Source organism: Rattus norvegicus, chromosome 18 (assembly GCF_036323735.1).
Source record: "Rattus norvegicus strain BN/NHsdMcwi chromosome 18, GRCr8, whole genome shotgun sequence".
NCBI classification, from domain to species: domain Eukaryota; kingdom Metazoa; phylum Chordata; class Mammalia; order Rodentia; family Muridae; genus Rattus; species Rattus norvegicus.
In genome coordinates, this window is record NC_086036.1 from 66302065 (window position 1) to 66318134 (window position 16070).

The window sequence follows — 16070 nt, forward strand, 5'->3', positions numbered from 1 at the left end:
CATCTATGTGTCTTATATAAACCTAGCGCAAGGCTAAGGAGGCAACCAAGGCAATTTAGAAGCAAAAGGCAGCAAGCAATGATGTTAAGCAATGGTTTGGGTTGCGAGATTGCATTTATAGGAAGTACTCAGGGTGGGCCAATTCGTAGAGCTAGAGTAATACAGAGTAGACGCCCAGGGTTAGCAGGAGAGGTGCACAATGAGTTGTTGGTTAATTTGCATAGAGTTTCTGTCTAGGAGGAAGTGGAAGGTTTTGGGAATGGATTTGCTAATAGCTGCACTACCTTGTGAACAATCTTAGTGTCACCAAACTGTCTGGTTAAAATGGCAATTTTTGGACTATATTTTATTCGAGTTTTAAAAGCCAGCAATAACTTTTAGATAAGCATTGAGTGTTTGACTAGACAGGAGCCGTGACCTGTGGACCTCAGAGGCTCTGACTCTCCTTTTTGTAGAGTTAACTGCTCCAGAGTCTCAGAATGAGGAAAACCCCAGCAAGGAAGTGGGTCTGGCGTGGGCTTAGCGATCTGCAAGTGATAGAGGCCCTTTCCTGAACCTGAGACGGTCCGTTTCCCAGTACAGAGTTCTGCTCTGTGTGAAAGGCTCTTCCATAACCTTGAAGACAGGAACCCCAAACACCCTTTGGTCTAAAATAACCCAGCTAGATTAGGCGTCATTTTCCATGTCTGCAAATGAACATGATGGGACTGTACGATTTGTGGCCTTCTCCGGCTCTGCAATTCCATGATTCTAAACCATGTTTTCCTCTGAATAGTTGCAATTTAAGTACAAGGAAGAAAAACTGTGTATGCACGAGCACACACACACACACACACACACACACACACACACACACACACTTCTTTAACCATCCATGCTCCCTTTTGGATTATCCGGATTTACTTTATTGTTCCCCCAGAGGATCAAGCAAGTTTCCTTAAAGTGACAACTAGTAAAAAGTATGGAGAAGACATCACTTTTAACTTTTAGTAGCTAGTCTTCGGAAGGGCATTGTGGGTCACTCCTATCCTATCATTCAGGAGCCTGAGGCAGAATTTAAAGTCCCAAGCTACCTTGGTTGACATAGTTAGTAATCCCTTGGAGACCCTGTCTCATAAAGGAAAAGGGGCGCATTTTTCTTGTTATTGTTTTGCTATGTTTATAAAACCAAAAATCCTACACTACTGGCCCATTTTTTAATCACTGACAGAGTATAGCCTTCCAGGATCAAGCCATAAAATAGTAATACCTATTTCCTGTCCCAGACTGGTTTGGTGATTAAAAGCAATCTGACTACACCAGGATAAAGGAGATAAGAGCGTGCACACAGAACATTTTGCAAATACCTTTTTCTTAGAAGCAACATGGAACACTTGTCATTTCTTCGCCATCTCTGAAGTGCTACAGAAACCATGTTTGTTCTACTTAGCCATCCAAGGGTGCTGCTAAGAATCTTCTTTAATTTTTTTCAGCATTTAAAGAATTTCATGTACTATAACTTAATCACATCAAAGAAGTCACATGTGGCCAGATCATAGAACTATGTAATAAAATGGCTAGGAGGTGTTCAGTCTTAACTCTGAACTTAAGATTTGCAGTGGAAGTCTTGGGTTTTGCCAATATGGTGTCATAAATCAGTTTGAGCAACACACTGATCTATACATTAATCTTATAAGAAATAACATCTACTTACCAAAAAGCCTAAAAACTTCAGTATCTGTGTATGCATGTGTGTGCAAGTACTTGCTCATACATGTGTAAACATACATGCATCCACAACATAAATGCATGTGTACTCATGTGTCTTTGTGAAGGCCGGATGCCATATATATATTTTTTTCTATGTTCCATATATATTAAACAGGGCCTCTCACTTGCCAAGAACTCTCCAGAAGTCGAGCCAGGCATACCAGAAAGCACTGAGATGTGCCTGTCTCAACCCCTCTAGCATGTCTCATGGATTACAAGCATAAAACACCACGCCTACCTTTCATTAGGAGGGTCCTAAGGGTCAAACTATTATCCTCATGCTTCTGAGTCAAACACTTTGCGAATGGAGCTATGAACACAGCCCCAGCCCTTTAGTGTTAATGGATGAAATAAATGGAGAATAAAGTGGCTGAAAGAAACCATCTATATTAACTTCCCCTGGATTGGGGTTGTATCTCAGTAGTACAGTGCTTGCCTGGCATGTGTAAAGTCCTGGGTGCAAAATTCAACATAAAAGCAACAACAACAAAATACCTCAAAAAAGTCAATGTTAGAAGAATTGTAAATTTTAAGAAAATGTCCCGCAATAAGATAATGCTGCAATAATATTTTGTGCAGAAATGTTTGAAACAAAATGCCCCCCATAGGTTCACAAGGCATGACACTATTAGAAGGTGTGGCCTGGTTGGAGTAGGTACAGCCTTGTTGGAGGAAGTCTATCTCAGTTCATTTCTTGCTGAGGTAGAACTCTCAGCTCCTTCTACAACACCATATCTACCTGCATGCCACCATGCGTCCTACCGTGATGATGATGGGCTAAAATCCTCAGAACTATAAACCAGCCCCACTTAATTGTTTTCTTTGATAAGAGTTGCCATGATCATGGTGCCCCTTCACAGCAATAAAAATCCGAAGACAAATGACAGTTGAATTTTTCATTAGATAATTTATATCTTAGGATTTTTTCTTTTAGAAATTTAGAGTTGATTGAACTCCTAAGGCAAATGTCAACTATATTGTTACCAGGAAACCTAAAATGTTCCAATACCATAACATACATTCCTGAGGAGGTAATAAAATATATTTCAAAGATAACTACAGGCCGTAATACTTCAAACACACAAAACCATAAGAACGGGTTATAGTCAAAATTAAAGACAAAATGATAAAGATAGACAAAACCTTTTATTTAATGACCACATAGTAATCTGATACAGTATTTCCTAGTACAAAAAGAGGGGGGTTATAAACACGCATATAGTATTTTTTTAATTCAAAGGTAAAGTTTGCGCCCTGACCCGCAGGGCAGTCAGCAGAGGTTGGGGACCACCTAGGAGAGAATGGAGAACAAGAGACACGAAGAAGGACACCAAGACAAGAGTCTGATCAAGGCAACACTTTTTATTTTTTCCCAAGGCTGAATTTATACCATAGCAGAGGTAACAGAGGGAGGGGGGAAGTGGGAAACATTCATGCAAGCCAAGGACACTGCGCGCCTGCGGTCAGGCAATCGGCTGACGTCAACAGGATGTTGGTTTCTCAGAAAGGTCACAAGTTTGTCATATCATTAGGCATCCTGACCACCAGATGTGTATTAGCCTTCTGCAGCTGGCTAATGTCCTGACCTCTTAATGAACCCAGTCATACTTAACTCTAACTATAATATTAACATCAATAATGGAGGGTTTTAAGGGCCTAGCTCCCAACAAATTTGCAGATAAAAGCTATGTACACACATTGTTTTCTGTCTCTATGACCCTCAGACTTCGTCAGTAAGGAGAGCCACTGAAACAATCAGGAGACCTTTTACATGAAACAAACACCCGCATAGGAGTTACTGATAACCAAAACAATACATCTGTTTGGACATCCTCTTCCATTGCTACACCCTTGTGCTGTTCCCTAAATCCTCTCAACATTACCTCTGCTCCCAAGCACCATTAAGCCTCTCCTTCCCACCAAGCTCTAACCTCGGGTGGGAAAAGCAATAAAGGAAAAGCAAAGCGATGTGGCTCTAAGGGATGCTAACATCTTCTCTATCCGAAGGGTCCGTTCTTATGTCATCTCTCGTCACTGGCCCTCCCCTCCACCCACAACGATCATTCTTCCATATTCTTAACAACTCCTTCAATCTTCCTTCTAGAATTGCTTTCCCGCTCACAGATCCCATCTTCCTTTTAATGTTGTGCCTAACGGTTCGTCCTCACCTAGATCGACTTCAGAAAAATCTCCGCAAGCTCCATCCTTCCCACCCTCTGGCTTCCCTAGAGCTGGGATTACTGTTTTGCTTATGCTTGGATGAGTGTGCATATCCTCACGTAGCTTGTGTGCACACACTTATCACCTCTCATAGTGAGTGGCCACACACTTGTCACCTATCATAGTGAGTGGCTGCTGTTGTCAGTGTTGCCACGCTTTGCACTGTCCGTTTTCAAGCCTACCTCGGTAGATGGCGTCTCTCTAATATAAATATCAATATACTTTATATAGTTCGTTCATTCATGATTGGTCTCACAGTGCTTACCTTACACAGATGAATGAGTTAATAAACAACCAAGATTAGAGGCAAGCTGTCATCATGTTCCTAAAGCCCTTCGGTAGTTGGCCACCTAACCCTGTTAAAAAGCTCTCGCTGTATTCTCCTGCACCAGTCATTGAGAGAGAGAGAGAGAGAGAGAGAGAGAGAGAGAGAGAGAGAGAGAGAACAGATTCTCTGGAGCCTAGAAAAACAAATCGTCATTTGCATTATGTATTAGGGTAATGACAAAGGAGGATGTGAAGAGCAGCCCTTCTCCTTAAGAACGTTTTATAGAGCAGCTCCGTGAGGGCGCTCACTGATGGTACTGACTAGTATGTCTGCCGAAATAAGTTCCAAACAGAATTAAAGTACAGATGAAATACGCTTATAAACTAATTCTTTATTTAAATAATTGAAGAGGGCACCAGCGCCAAGCAGCTTCAGAAAGATGATAAGGTGTCCGGGGACCTTTATCCACAGCCAACACTAGCATCAGACACTTTTTCAAACATGGGGAAAACTTTCTAAAACGTACACAGATGGTGAGGTTGCCAACCAAATCTGAATACATTCAAAAAGAGTGTTTAGTTCGTAATTGTTTTGTCATTGGATATTTTCTATGGTGATAGAAAATAAGTATACAATTACTAGCATGACTGAATGTCTTAAAATGATGACATTACCAAAACTATTTCATACCACAAAGGATTGAGAATCTCCCATTTAAGGCATGGTACTGAACTCCTCAGACATAGTCTAGTGAACTTGGATTACAGTGTCTCAATATGTACAGATATAAACCAGTCTCTTTTCTGACTCCCACAGTGATGAATAATGAATGATACTTAGTTACATAGTAACTGTGTAACTATAATACATATGTAAATTTGTGTATAAAATGCTTACACAATACATTTGAAGTAACAAGTCATATATACACATATATATACATATATACATATATATTCATTAAAATGACAATTTATCGGTTACTCCAGACACCTGAGTCTGAAATGTTTCATCAGCACAACTTCCCACGCTCAGATGCGCACACTGGGGAGCCTAGGGCCACTTGCCCTCTCCTCATTTTGTAACCAGCCCCACTTCCTTAGCAAATGGCCTTTCTTTATTGACAACTGGCAAAGAACAGTTGATATGAACTCAGCAGTAATTTAAGGCAGGTTGATGGCCTGGTCCTCTGGGAACCTGGGAATCTCCTTAAACTCACTTTGCTTCCTGAAGAAAAGCTGGGCCAAAATATGGTCTGAGGTGGCCTGGAGATAGTCATCCATGTCGAGAGTTTGCACCTAACGAAGGAAACAAACAGACGTGTCATCGCCACACTGCTCAGAGTCCTACAGAGGCCTCAGGACTGCCAAGGCTTTGGCAATGTGATTGGTACTTGGCTATTTAAGTTCATACAACTGAACTCCTGCACAAGGTGATTGCCTGTGCCAGTCTCCCCTGGCCATGGGGAACTCACTGTTCAGTTCTGACAGGGAAAGTCTGGGAGGAAATGAGCTAAGATGCCCGCAGCCTTCCTTAGAAGGACTCTTTAGTCCCTCTAAGAAATGCATCTATCGCCCTGTGAGCAAGAATGAGTGGCAGACTTCTCATGGTTGTACACCATGGTCATCTGATGAGACAAGCCTCACAGCCCGGTAACTGCTCCTGGAACTCCATGGCAACACTGGCTTCTCCCAACAGGGTGCTAACCTCTGCTCCAACATGAGGAGGCCTATCCATTCCTGGGAATCGATATTAGGAATCGTATTCGCCAACTACCGTGGGTCACATCTTCTAATATTGCTGTGCCGTAACTGAAATGCCTTCATAGATCTGTGCACACTGACCCTTTAGTTCAAGCTTCAGAGAATCAAGGAGTGATTTAATGGAACATTGCTTTAGTCTCCTTTTCTTCACACATTTTTCTCATCTAGCTTACTCATCCACCCCCCCCCCCGACTCAACATGTGCTCATTGAGGCCTCCTTTGTCCTGACACACGGCTTCGCAGATTATTGACAACTGTCTTGGACTTACCTGATCTCCAGTGCTGAAGGCAAGAACGAAGAGCAAGTCTTCATCACATGTGTTCTTGATGTAATGCTGGGTTCCAATAGGGAAAAACACCACATCTCCAATGTGAATATTAAACTCTATGGTTCTTTGAGCATCGGTGAGGCCCACCTGAGGGGAAAATGACACTTTAGAACACACAGTCACAAACCCATGCAGGATGAGTATGAATTGTGAAGAACAGACACGACATAGCTTGTGGCTACATACATGTTCCTTAACAAGGATATGACAGGAACAGAGATGTCAAAAAACAGAACCTTACATAAATACCCTTTGAAGTGTGTGAGAACATCCAGGACACATAACATCGTGAATAAAATACAGCAGCTATTACCTTCTAATAAAGGTCACTGATTATGCTCCATGTACATCGGAGAGGAATTATGTCCAGTGTTTTCCCACCTACGTGATTTCAATTGTGCCGTCTTTCAGCATAGCCTCTGAAGAGTCTTCTATTTAAGAGTTAGAGACTAGGGCTGGAGAGATGGCTCAGTGGTTAAGAGCACTGGCTGCTCTTCCAGAGGTCCTGAGTTCAAATCCCAGCAACCACAGAGCTCACAGTCATCTGTAATGAGATCTGATGCCCTCTTCTGGTGTGTCTGAAGACTGCTACAGTGTACTCACATACTTTAAATGAATAAATAAATAAATCTTAAAAAAAAGATCTAGACACTAAAAAGCAAATAACTGAAACACAATTTGTAGATGGCTGCAACATCCTTTTTTAATTTCCTGAAACTTTCACTCCTTTATACTTTTATTCCTTTTGTTATGAGTGAATTTCATGTGTTTTTTGTCCTTTCCTTCAAGATTGAGAGAAATACAGACCATCGAAGCATTTTATTAAAATTAGTAGGCAAAGGTATTGTGTCATTTTTAAATATATTGAAAATATTTAAATATAAATATTCTTGCTGATTCATTTCCCCTTCTCTCTGTTCCCCACCATCCCCCTCCCCACTGTGGCCTCTCACCGTCTATTAACTCCTTTCCACAAAAAAAGTCTTGTCTGGTTCATGTTACTCTAGAATAACCAATGTCGGATCCTTGTAGTTACACAATAGATATCTTGGGGAGTAACAGTTTGATCACATAAGTGATCATCCAAATACTCTCTGAGGAGTAAAAGGGGTTGACCATAGTTTCAGCCAGACAACAAGTACACTCAACATCTCAAATAAGCTAGGTATATGGCCATTATACAGATGGGGTATAAGACCAGCATGCTAATGTCCCAAGCCTTTCCAGGGTCCCCCATCTATCTTTTGCTGAAAGACAAAAAGTTATTTCTGTTTCCCCATAGCAGAGCACTTTGCATAAGCTAAGGGTACACAACTGAAAACCTAAGTTTGTTCTTTAGGCCTCTACCATAAAGCATAAATGTTTATTACTTCCTAAATACTCTTACCCACTTCAGAAATACAGAACCCCTTTATTCTTTCTGTCTCCTCAAATATGAAAAGCATCGAAGGGATCTCCATGGTGTCCTCTGCAAAACCAGTGTCCACCAAGCCATTAGGAGAGATTTCTTTTGTTCCCAAAGGCTAGATCAACAAGAGAGATGCCTCCTAGTGGCCCCTTGCTACATCAAAGAAAGTTTGAAAGAAATGTTTATTGAAAAATTACCTTTCCACATCCGCTCACTACGTATCCCATTTCATTTGCATTGAAATGAAAATGTGGCTGTCTTAATCCATTATTATAAATCCTGAGTGTATTCAAGGCGAGGGCATTTTCATGCTTTCAAGAGAACAGGAGAAAACATAGTTATTTAGCCAACATGCTACTGAGCAACCCAACAATTCACAATACCATAAATATCCAATATCCATGCATCTCTGCAAACATCACCCATGCTCCTCACAGGTACTCCATTCCTTACTCCTTCCAACAAGCTGGCAAAGCTGTATCATTCTCCCTACTTCACAGAGAATGACTGAGATGCAGCAGAAATGGAACAGGAGCCCAGGGAATCTGATAGCGCAGCTATGCTATGGAGCTAAATGGAACTCACGAGACTCTCCACTCTCTCCACTGATGTGACTGCTTGTGTCAGAGAAGTCCCAAGGCCCCTGAGCACCTCGGTAAACAACTCATATGAATGGGGTTAATTTGCATGGTTGTAATCAGCCCATGCCGGCTTAACTAAGACACTACTTCTCCTACCAGTAAGAAGAAGTATGAATCAGATCTAAATTTCCTATTTCATCTGCCTGGATAGTCATCGATAGGTTTTTCCCCCTCTGTAAAGTTTGTAAGAGCCAAAAGAACAAGATGTTTACTGTGAGGTTTCCTCTACTATTTCTAGTCAAGGCACTGGCATCCATGAAGTCTTAGCAACATGGCTGCCTGAACAAGATCTGAACAAAGACAACACGTGTTAACAAGAAAGGGAGGCATCTCCTAGCAAAGAACAAGAGGCAGCTAAGAAATAATGAGAGCTCGAGAAATAATCCTCCTCAGGGAAGAGCTCCCAAGTTGGTTATCTAACAGCAAGTAGCTGAAATTATATTCACACAAGGTAAGTAAGCACACACACAGACACACACACACACACACACCACACAAACACACACACACCACACACACACACCACACAAACCACACACACACACACACACACACACACACACACACACACACGTATAACAATATCTAAAACAGCAGCCATGAATTTGAGAGAGAGTAAGGTAGGTGTGCATAGGAAGGGTTGGAGTGGGGGAGGGAAAGGAGAAAGCAATACAATTATACTTCTATTTCAAAACATAAAAGAGAAAAAAATAAAAGAGAAAAAAATTTTATGTTGTTTAATGATAACAAAAAAAGGCTTTATTCCTTAACTACCTGATGTAGAAATTCACTGAAGATTCTCTCATTGTTGCTTAGTTCACTTCCATTCTTCCAGTACTGTGCTCGCTGGATGACTCCTCCCGGAAACTTATATTCTTTTGAACCTGAATCAGATGAAGGTTAAGACAATATAATGAGTACTTCAAACCTGAGCTTCAGTGGACACCCAGCAAAACACAAATGTCTTCTACTCACGTAAAACTTACATAGTGTGGATTGCTGACCCCGAGCCATATGCACTCCCACCAGGCACAGTTAGATTCTAGTCTACCTCCCAAACTGTCTTGAAACTTTTAACATGGAGATTCCTAGTACTCTTCATTCAATTTAGGGAATCTAATAGAAAGCTTGGTAGTTACCCCAAACAAAACCCTACAAGTCTGCAAGTTTGATATTTACTTCAAAAAGCAAAATTCATGGTATCACTATGCTTCAAAATTCTCAGTCACTCTTTTCCTCATGTAAGATATGGTACAAACTCTTCAGTATGGCTTCTAAATCCTAGATGGTTGGGACTAGCCTCTGCCATCCATGTCTGGCTTGCAGCATTTCCCAGCTCTAAAACATCCCCATCCCTCTTCAAGATCCTTTGTTGAGTTTACTCTTGACTGGAAGACTTTCCCCACATTACCTACTGTATTGAAAACTAGGGCGAGTTTGTTGTTGGTTGTTTGTTTGTTTGTCCTCAAATTTCTCTCAGCAATGGCCCACCATGAAAAAAAAAACATTCTAGGCATATAGATAGAGATAGATAGATAGATAGATAGATAGATAGATAGATAGATAGATAGATAGATAGATAGATAGAGATATGGATATGGATATGGATATAGATATAGATATAGGTATAGATATAGATATAGGTATAGATATAGATATAGATATGAAATATACCATACCTTTAAGGTCAAAAAAGTATCTCCATGTAAGACTGTCAGGAGACTGTACATAGCTAGCGTTCATGACTAATTCTGCCAAGTTGGGAGGAAGGTTGATCCCCTGATCCTCGGTTTGCTTCTGGAATTTTCTAATGAAATTAACTCCACCTTTGGGCTGAAACACAATCATAAGTCACACATATGGCTATGAAACACTCCACAGATTTTACTGACAGAAAAGAAAGTGGCAGAGGGTCTGGTAACCCTAGCACAGATGGGCTTCCATTGACCCAGGCAGAACAACTTCTGATATTTGTGAATGCATTTTGTTTTAGGTGATCAATATAAATTCCTGAGAAATCATACATTATTTCCCATACCTACCAATATTCTCCCTAAGAAACCATTTTCTTCTCCCTCTCTCTAGAGCAGTAGCTCACTGGAAAGCAATCTCACAAGTTAACTGTGTGGATTCCTATGCTTGCCACTGAACCTTCTCCAGCTGCCAGATACAGACCGTCACCATTTCTCCTCTATCAGCACTGTGAACATCTATGTCTGACCCTCTGTAACCAGCAACATCAGTTATTCCCCTGTGGTAATGGAAATAGGTGTCTGGAGAGGTCAAAGGCTAATTTTCAGGAGGAAACGTTATGCTATGGAATCATACAGCTGGGTGACAGCGGGGAATAACAATATACTATGTGCATTCAGAGGTCAGAAGCCAAGAGTTTTCCCTATAAAGAGCATGTTTGAGGAGAGAGATAGGTTTAGCCTGATTAATATTATATCATGTAAACATGCATGCACTAGAACACCTTGGTATCTCATTAATAATTAAAAAGTTTTTAAATTTGTTTTAAAGTTCCAATAATTCGGGAAACAGGGTCTTCAGCTGAAATTTAAGCAAATATGATTCCATCATATGCAGCAAATTCTCCCCACAGAAAGAATGAGTGATCTCTTGACTCCTCAGGGCTATATGTGGCAGCAATTTTCCATTAATTATATCATAATCTTTCTAACGATACATGACAATTTCATGTAGAGGACCATCACAAAAGGAATGCATTTTCAACTTTGGTCAGGAGTAAGAATGCAAGATACACTTTTGAGCGTGCTATCCCACAGCTACTGTCACTGTTAGTCAAGCTGTGGATCTGCAATTGCTAGATCTTAGAAACACTGATATGTACTCTCCCTGTGCCTGTGGAGAACACCATTTCGTGACTTGACAAATGTCGCATACCTTAAGTGATCTGGAAGCAATGTCTTCAGGTGTAGAAAAGAACACATCATCAACATTTAGAGTCTGTAACTCATCGTGGGTAGAAAAGAAGAGTAAGAAGAAACAGTCATCATCGCCCACGTTCTTTATCCAATGTAGCGTATTTTTAGGAAAGAAGATCACTTGGCCAGCTGTGACATTGTATGTGGTAGCAATCTCACCACCATCATCAACCACTCCGATCCAGGCCGTCCCCTAGGACATAAGAACACTAGTTTCACTTAAACCAATGCTTTTCGATCTGTTTTTTATCACTCAGTTTGTAAACCTAGTTTTCAAATTCTTTTCCCATTTCCTTCCATCGCCTTATAAAATTTTAATACAATAGCTATTACATAACACGTGGTGTGTGTGTGTGTGTGTGTGTGTGTGTGTGTGTGTGTGTGTGTTATTTTTTGTCCCCATAAGAATCCACTTTTCCTTGGGGCCAATATGGTTCCCACTAAGATTCCATGTTCTAGAACTGATTAAACAAGTCTAGAACATGTTTTAAATTAAGACTGAAGCAATACGTGCAGAACCTGTGCTGCTTACAGGTAATTAAACAGGCACATATGTTTGTATACACACTTGGGGGATAACACATTGATATATGTGTATTATAAATAAGAAAACGTCTATACACAATTTTAATAATGGAGGTAATATAATAGCATGCATTTCATACTTTTGGCATGTCAGGTACCTATCTAAGCACTTTACTTGATTAAATTTAATTATTTCTTATATTAACTCTGTAAAAATAGTAGTTATCCATATTATGTAGGTGAAAAAACTGGGCTTGGTTGAGGATATGCATTATCTTGAAGTTACTTAAGATAGTCAGTGACCAATATGGGATTTAGACACAGACGAGCAAGCTCCAAAGCCTATATTTTTTGTCCATACTACATCATACTTGAAGCCTTCTAATAAGAAGTGAAACTGAGCTAATGTGTGAAGATCCCGTGAATTGTTATAACTGAATGCAGTTAAATGCCGGACGTTTATACACCTCTTAGTTACATTGGTTTTGTGGCAGATAACCTTATACTCAGAGGACAGGCAATGGTTTCTTTTATTTTCTCCTCCTTTCTTCATTATTTATTCATATTGTTGCCAGTATTTATATTTTAGAGACACTCACGGTCACATAGTGAGACAAGTAATGGAGAGATTAAAAAAAAAAAAGAAGTCTTTGTTCTAGCACAACAGGCAATGTGTATCTTGGATCCAAATGGGTGTTAAAGAAAGAAGGAAACGATAAACCTGGTCTAACTCAGTGCCTCTGGCTTGTCTAACGCCTTTTAATACAGTTTCTCGTGTGGCGAGCGTCAACCATAAAATTACTTCCTTCCTACTTCATAACTGTAATTTTGCCTGCTGTTAGGAATCATGATGTAAATATCTGATATGAGAACATCTGATATGTGACCCTGTAGGAGTGGAGACGCAAAGATGGAGGCCCACTGCTCTAAAGCATTCTGTCCTCCTCCCCAAGCACGTGACAGCACAAATACCCATCTATTCTCTCGGGGCGCCAGTCAAGTAGAGCAGAGGCAGCCCAGTGGTCAGTGGTCATGGGATGCTCGCCGCTGAGCCAGGCTCACCTGCCTCCTCATCTACAGGTTCTCACCTCAGAAATGGCGCCCCAGCCTGCAACAAGTTACTCAGAGGCAGGCAGACGCAATCTCCACAGACCTGTAGGATAGTTCTTTCCTTCTCATCCTCCGTTAGCCCCTTGCCCTAGTTTTACAGGTCAGGAATCTTACAATTCTTCCAGGATCTTGAGAACACCTGAGTCAATAGAGTCCATGCTCAGAAACCAAATTCCAAATTACCCAGGGACTTCTGAAGTAGCCTCCTCAGGCCAAGTGGGTCCCAAGGCCTGTTCTCCACTGTAGCTGACTAGTCTAACTAAAAGCCTGAGTGCGCGTGTATCTCTCAATTAGCGGACTTCGTGACAACTAAAAGAACATCCGGCATTTAAGCGCTGAAAGAGGATGACCCGCTTCTACCTGCACGAGATAGCCATGTTCGTTGGCGTTGAAGTGCCAGTGAGGAGCCCGGAGACCCTTGCTCTTTATTCTCAGCGTGCCCAGAGTCATCTGTGACCTCAGACTGTTCAAGCTGGTACCAAATGCCTCTTCTTCCTCACTGAGATAGTCTTTGATGTTGTTCCTGTACCGAGCCCACTGGATTGCACCGCCAGGGAACTCGAACACCTAAAAGGTGAAAAGCAGAAAATCGTCACCATCGAGGCCATCTTCAATGCTTCTGTCCATGAAGAATGTGAGTCCACTATTACCCAGAGAGTAAGAAGGAGGCAAAATGGAAAATTGATGGGGAGTAAATCTTAGGGTTTCCCAAAAGGAACAGCACTCCTCTAAGAGTCTAGGAACTGTAACAATGGTATAGGCTATGCCATCAGCCTAATCCTATCACACTCAGATGCACAGACACACACACAGACACACAGACACACAGACACACAGAGAGAGAAAGAGAGACAGAGACAGAGAGACAGAGAGAGACAGACACACAGTTCCACAGTTCTCTCTCTCTCTCTCTCTCTCTCTCTCTCTCTCTCTCTCTCTCTCTCTCTCTCCACCTTGATAAGAAAGTGGAAAGATTTCCATTCACAACCTGACATATTTCTCTTCTCTATCTAGAGTATAAAATAATCTACTGAAATTTTCGGCCTGAATCCAACATCAGACCAACTTTGCACTCCTCTAGTCTGCACCGCCTCATTGGCTCTCCCCATGGAGAACAGTTTAATAACATGAAGGGTAAATGTAGCTTTAAAATCATCATCTAGAGACCAGTTTTCTAATATGCATGATTCATACCTTGGATTTGGGTAAGTGGTTAAGAAACTGAAATTTCGGATCAACAGCCTTCTGTACTTGGGAAACTGCTGTCGGCGCAGTTGAGGTTTTCTGCTCGAAGTGAGGCTTGGAGTTGACATAAACCAGGGAGAGAGTAAGCACTCCTATTGTAGAGGTGATGAAGCAGGCGAGCAGACACAGTAGGAATACGCTCACCAGCGACCATCGCCTCTTCTTTTCCTAGGAGAAATTTTGAAGCCATTATTCTCCATTTGTGACAAAATGGTCTCTTTCTGGATTTTTTTTTTTGAAAAAATTTTCAGCTAACTTCAATCAGTATACTCTATGTTTACATCTTATCTATTGGTGTTGAATCAGGAAATTATCAGAACATGAAACATTTAGGGCTTCTTGACATTTTTTTTAACCACATCCACATGAAGAAATATATTCCTATACTTAGTCACTTATGTCTTTCATAACACACACACACACAGCACACACCATCATTTACACGAAAATTTCCCATATAATTCTTATTCTACTACTTTTAAAATGCTATTCCTACACACTGTATGCATATCATTATTAATAGGTACAAACTGAAGTTTGTCTAGGTCCCTTTAAATAGAAAATATAACAGGTTATAGTGCCTGCTCAGATTGGTAGAGAAAACAAATAGCAAAGTCACCAAAGAATAATCCCCTAAACAAAAAGGATAAAAAAATTGATCAGAATGCATGACAATATTGCCGGTGGGAGGGTGTGAGGCAGTTACTATGGGCAATGATTTGGCCAATAAAGAGCCACAAGCAGTATCTAAGAATTTATAAGAAAAGGCAGTAGCAATGAGAAAAGGGTCTACTGAGAACACTAAAGAGCTTTCTTAAGCTCTATACCAGTCCGGGCACAGCACCCCAGCATGCAAATCTCTACCTTACCATGTTGGAGAGGGGACCAATCTTTCCCATAGAGGAGGCTTTCTGTGTCCCATCTTCCTGCATTTCAAATGCCAAGTTGTCCATTGGCAAAAAAGGGTCTAATAATCCACTGAAAAAAAAAGAAGAGAGCTTTTACAAATAGAGATTCCCAACCGGAGAGAAGTGAGACTTCTCAAGAAAGGAAGCGCTTATATAGAGCTGATAGCGAAGGGAAATAAGGAAGCTGACTCCCAAATTATGATACTGCTTTAAAAAAAAAACTACTCTTGAAAGAGATGTAAGACGAGATATCAGTAAGGAACCGGCAATAGTCCCCAATTCCTTGGCAACTGATGACACATGCTCAAACAGCGACAGTCACAGACAACCTTTACTTCCTCCTAGCAGTATGCATCATTTGTAAGTTGGGTATTTCACAAGTAGAGTATGACGTCATTCTTACAGTAATATTGTTGGTTTCTCTAATTATTTCTCATTTTTCAAACTGGGAAAATTAAGCCATAGAGAAATGGCACCCAAATTCCAAACCAATTTTAGCGTTGGGACTAAGCACCTAAGATTCTCCCTTGACTTCACTTCTCTAGGGTTTTGATGATGGACAAGTAATTTAGTAAAATCTTTTCATGTGCAAATCAGCTGTGCCTCTGAGCCGTGAGTTGTTCTTCTAATGCTTACGAAATCATCTTTGTAGCTTGACAGCTGATTTTTTTCTGTTTCTATTAACAGATATTAATTATATAAATCACAGCTTTCACAGTGACATTTTCATATATACAATATACTTGTTAATTCTTATAAAATCCACTCTGAATCATTTTTCTTGGTCATGAGTGGAAAATGACTGCTCTGAAACAGCGTCTGCAATCCAAAAGATCAACACTGGGTCCTGTTTCTACTCATCCGTCTTTATTCTTCCTGTAAACATGACCAAATGTTTACTTCATTCCAGGTGATATGACATTAATAAATTTAGGGTAGGAAGAAGCCTTAGTAG

General features: G+C 40.7%; 1 protein-coding gene across 1 annotated transcript; it reads right to left on the minus strand.

The window, feature by feature from the left end:
- Window positions 1-3126: 3126 nt before the first annotated feature.
- On the minus strand, window positions 3127-15376 carry LOC134482986 (uncharacterized). The gene is made up of 9 exons (XM_063277676.1): window positions 15077-15376; window positions 14157-14375; window positions 13323-13529; window positions 11287-11520; window positions 10059-10212; window positions 9154-9263; window positions 7936-8049; window positions 6271-6417; window positions 3127-5535 (listed from the first exon to the last, which is right to left on the minus strand). Exons 1-9 carry the CDS (start codon window positions 15158-15160, stop codon window positions 5401-5403), a joined length of 1404 nt encoding a protein of 467 aa, XP_063133746.1. The 5' UTR covers window positions 15161-15376; the 3' UTR covers window positions 3127-5400.
- Between the last annotated feature and the right edge of the window lie 694 nt (window positions 15377-16070).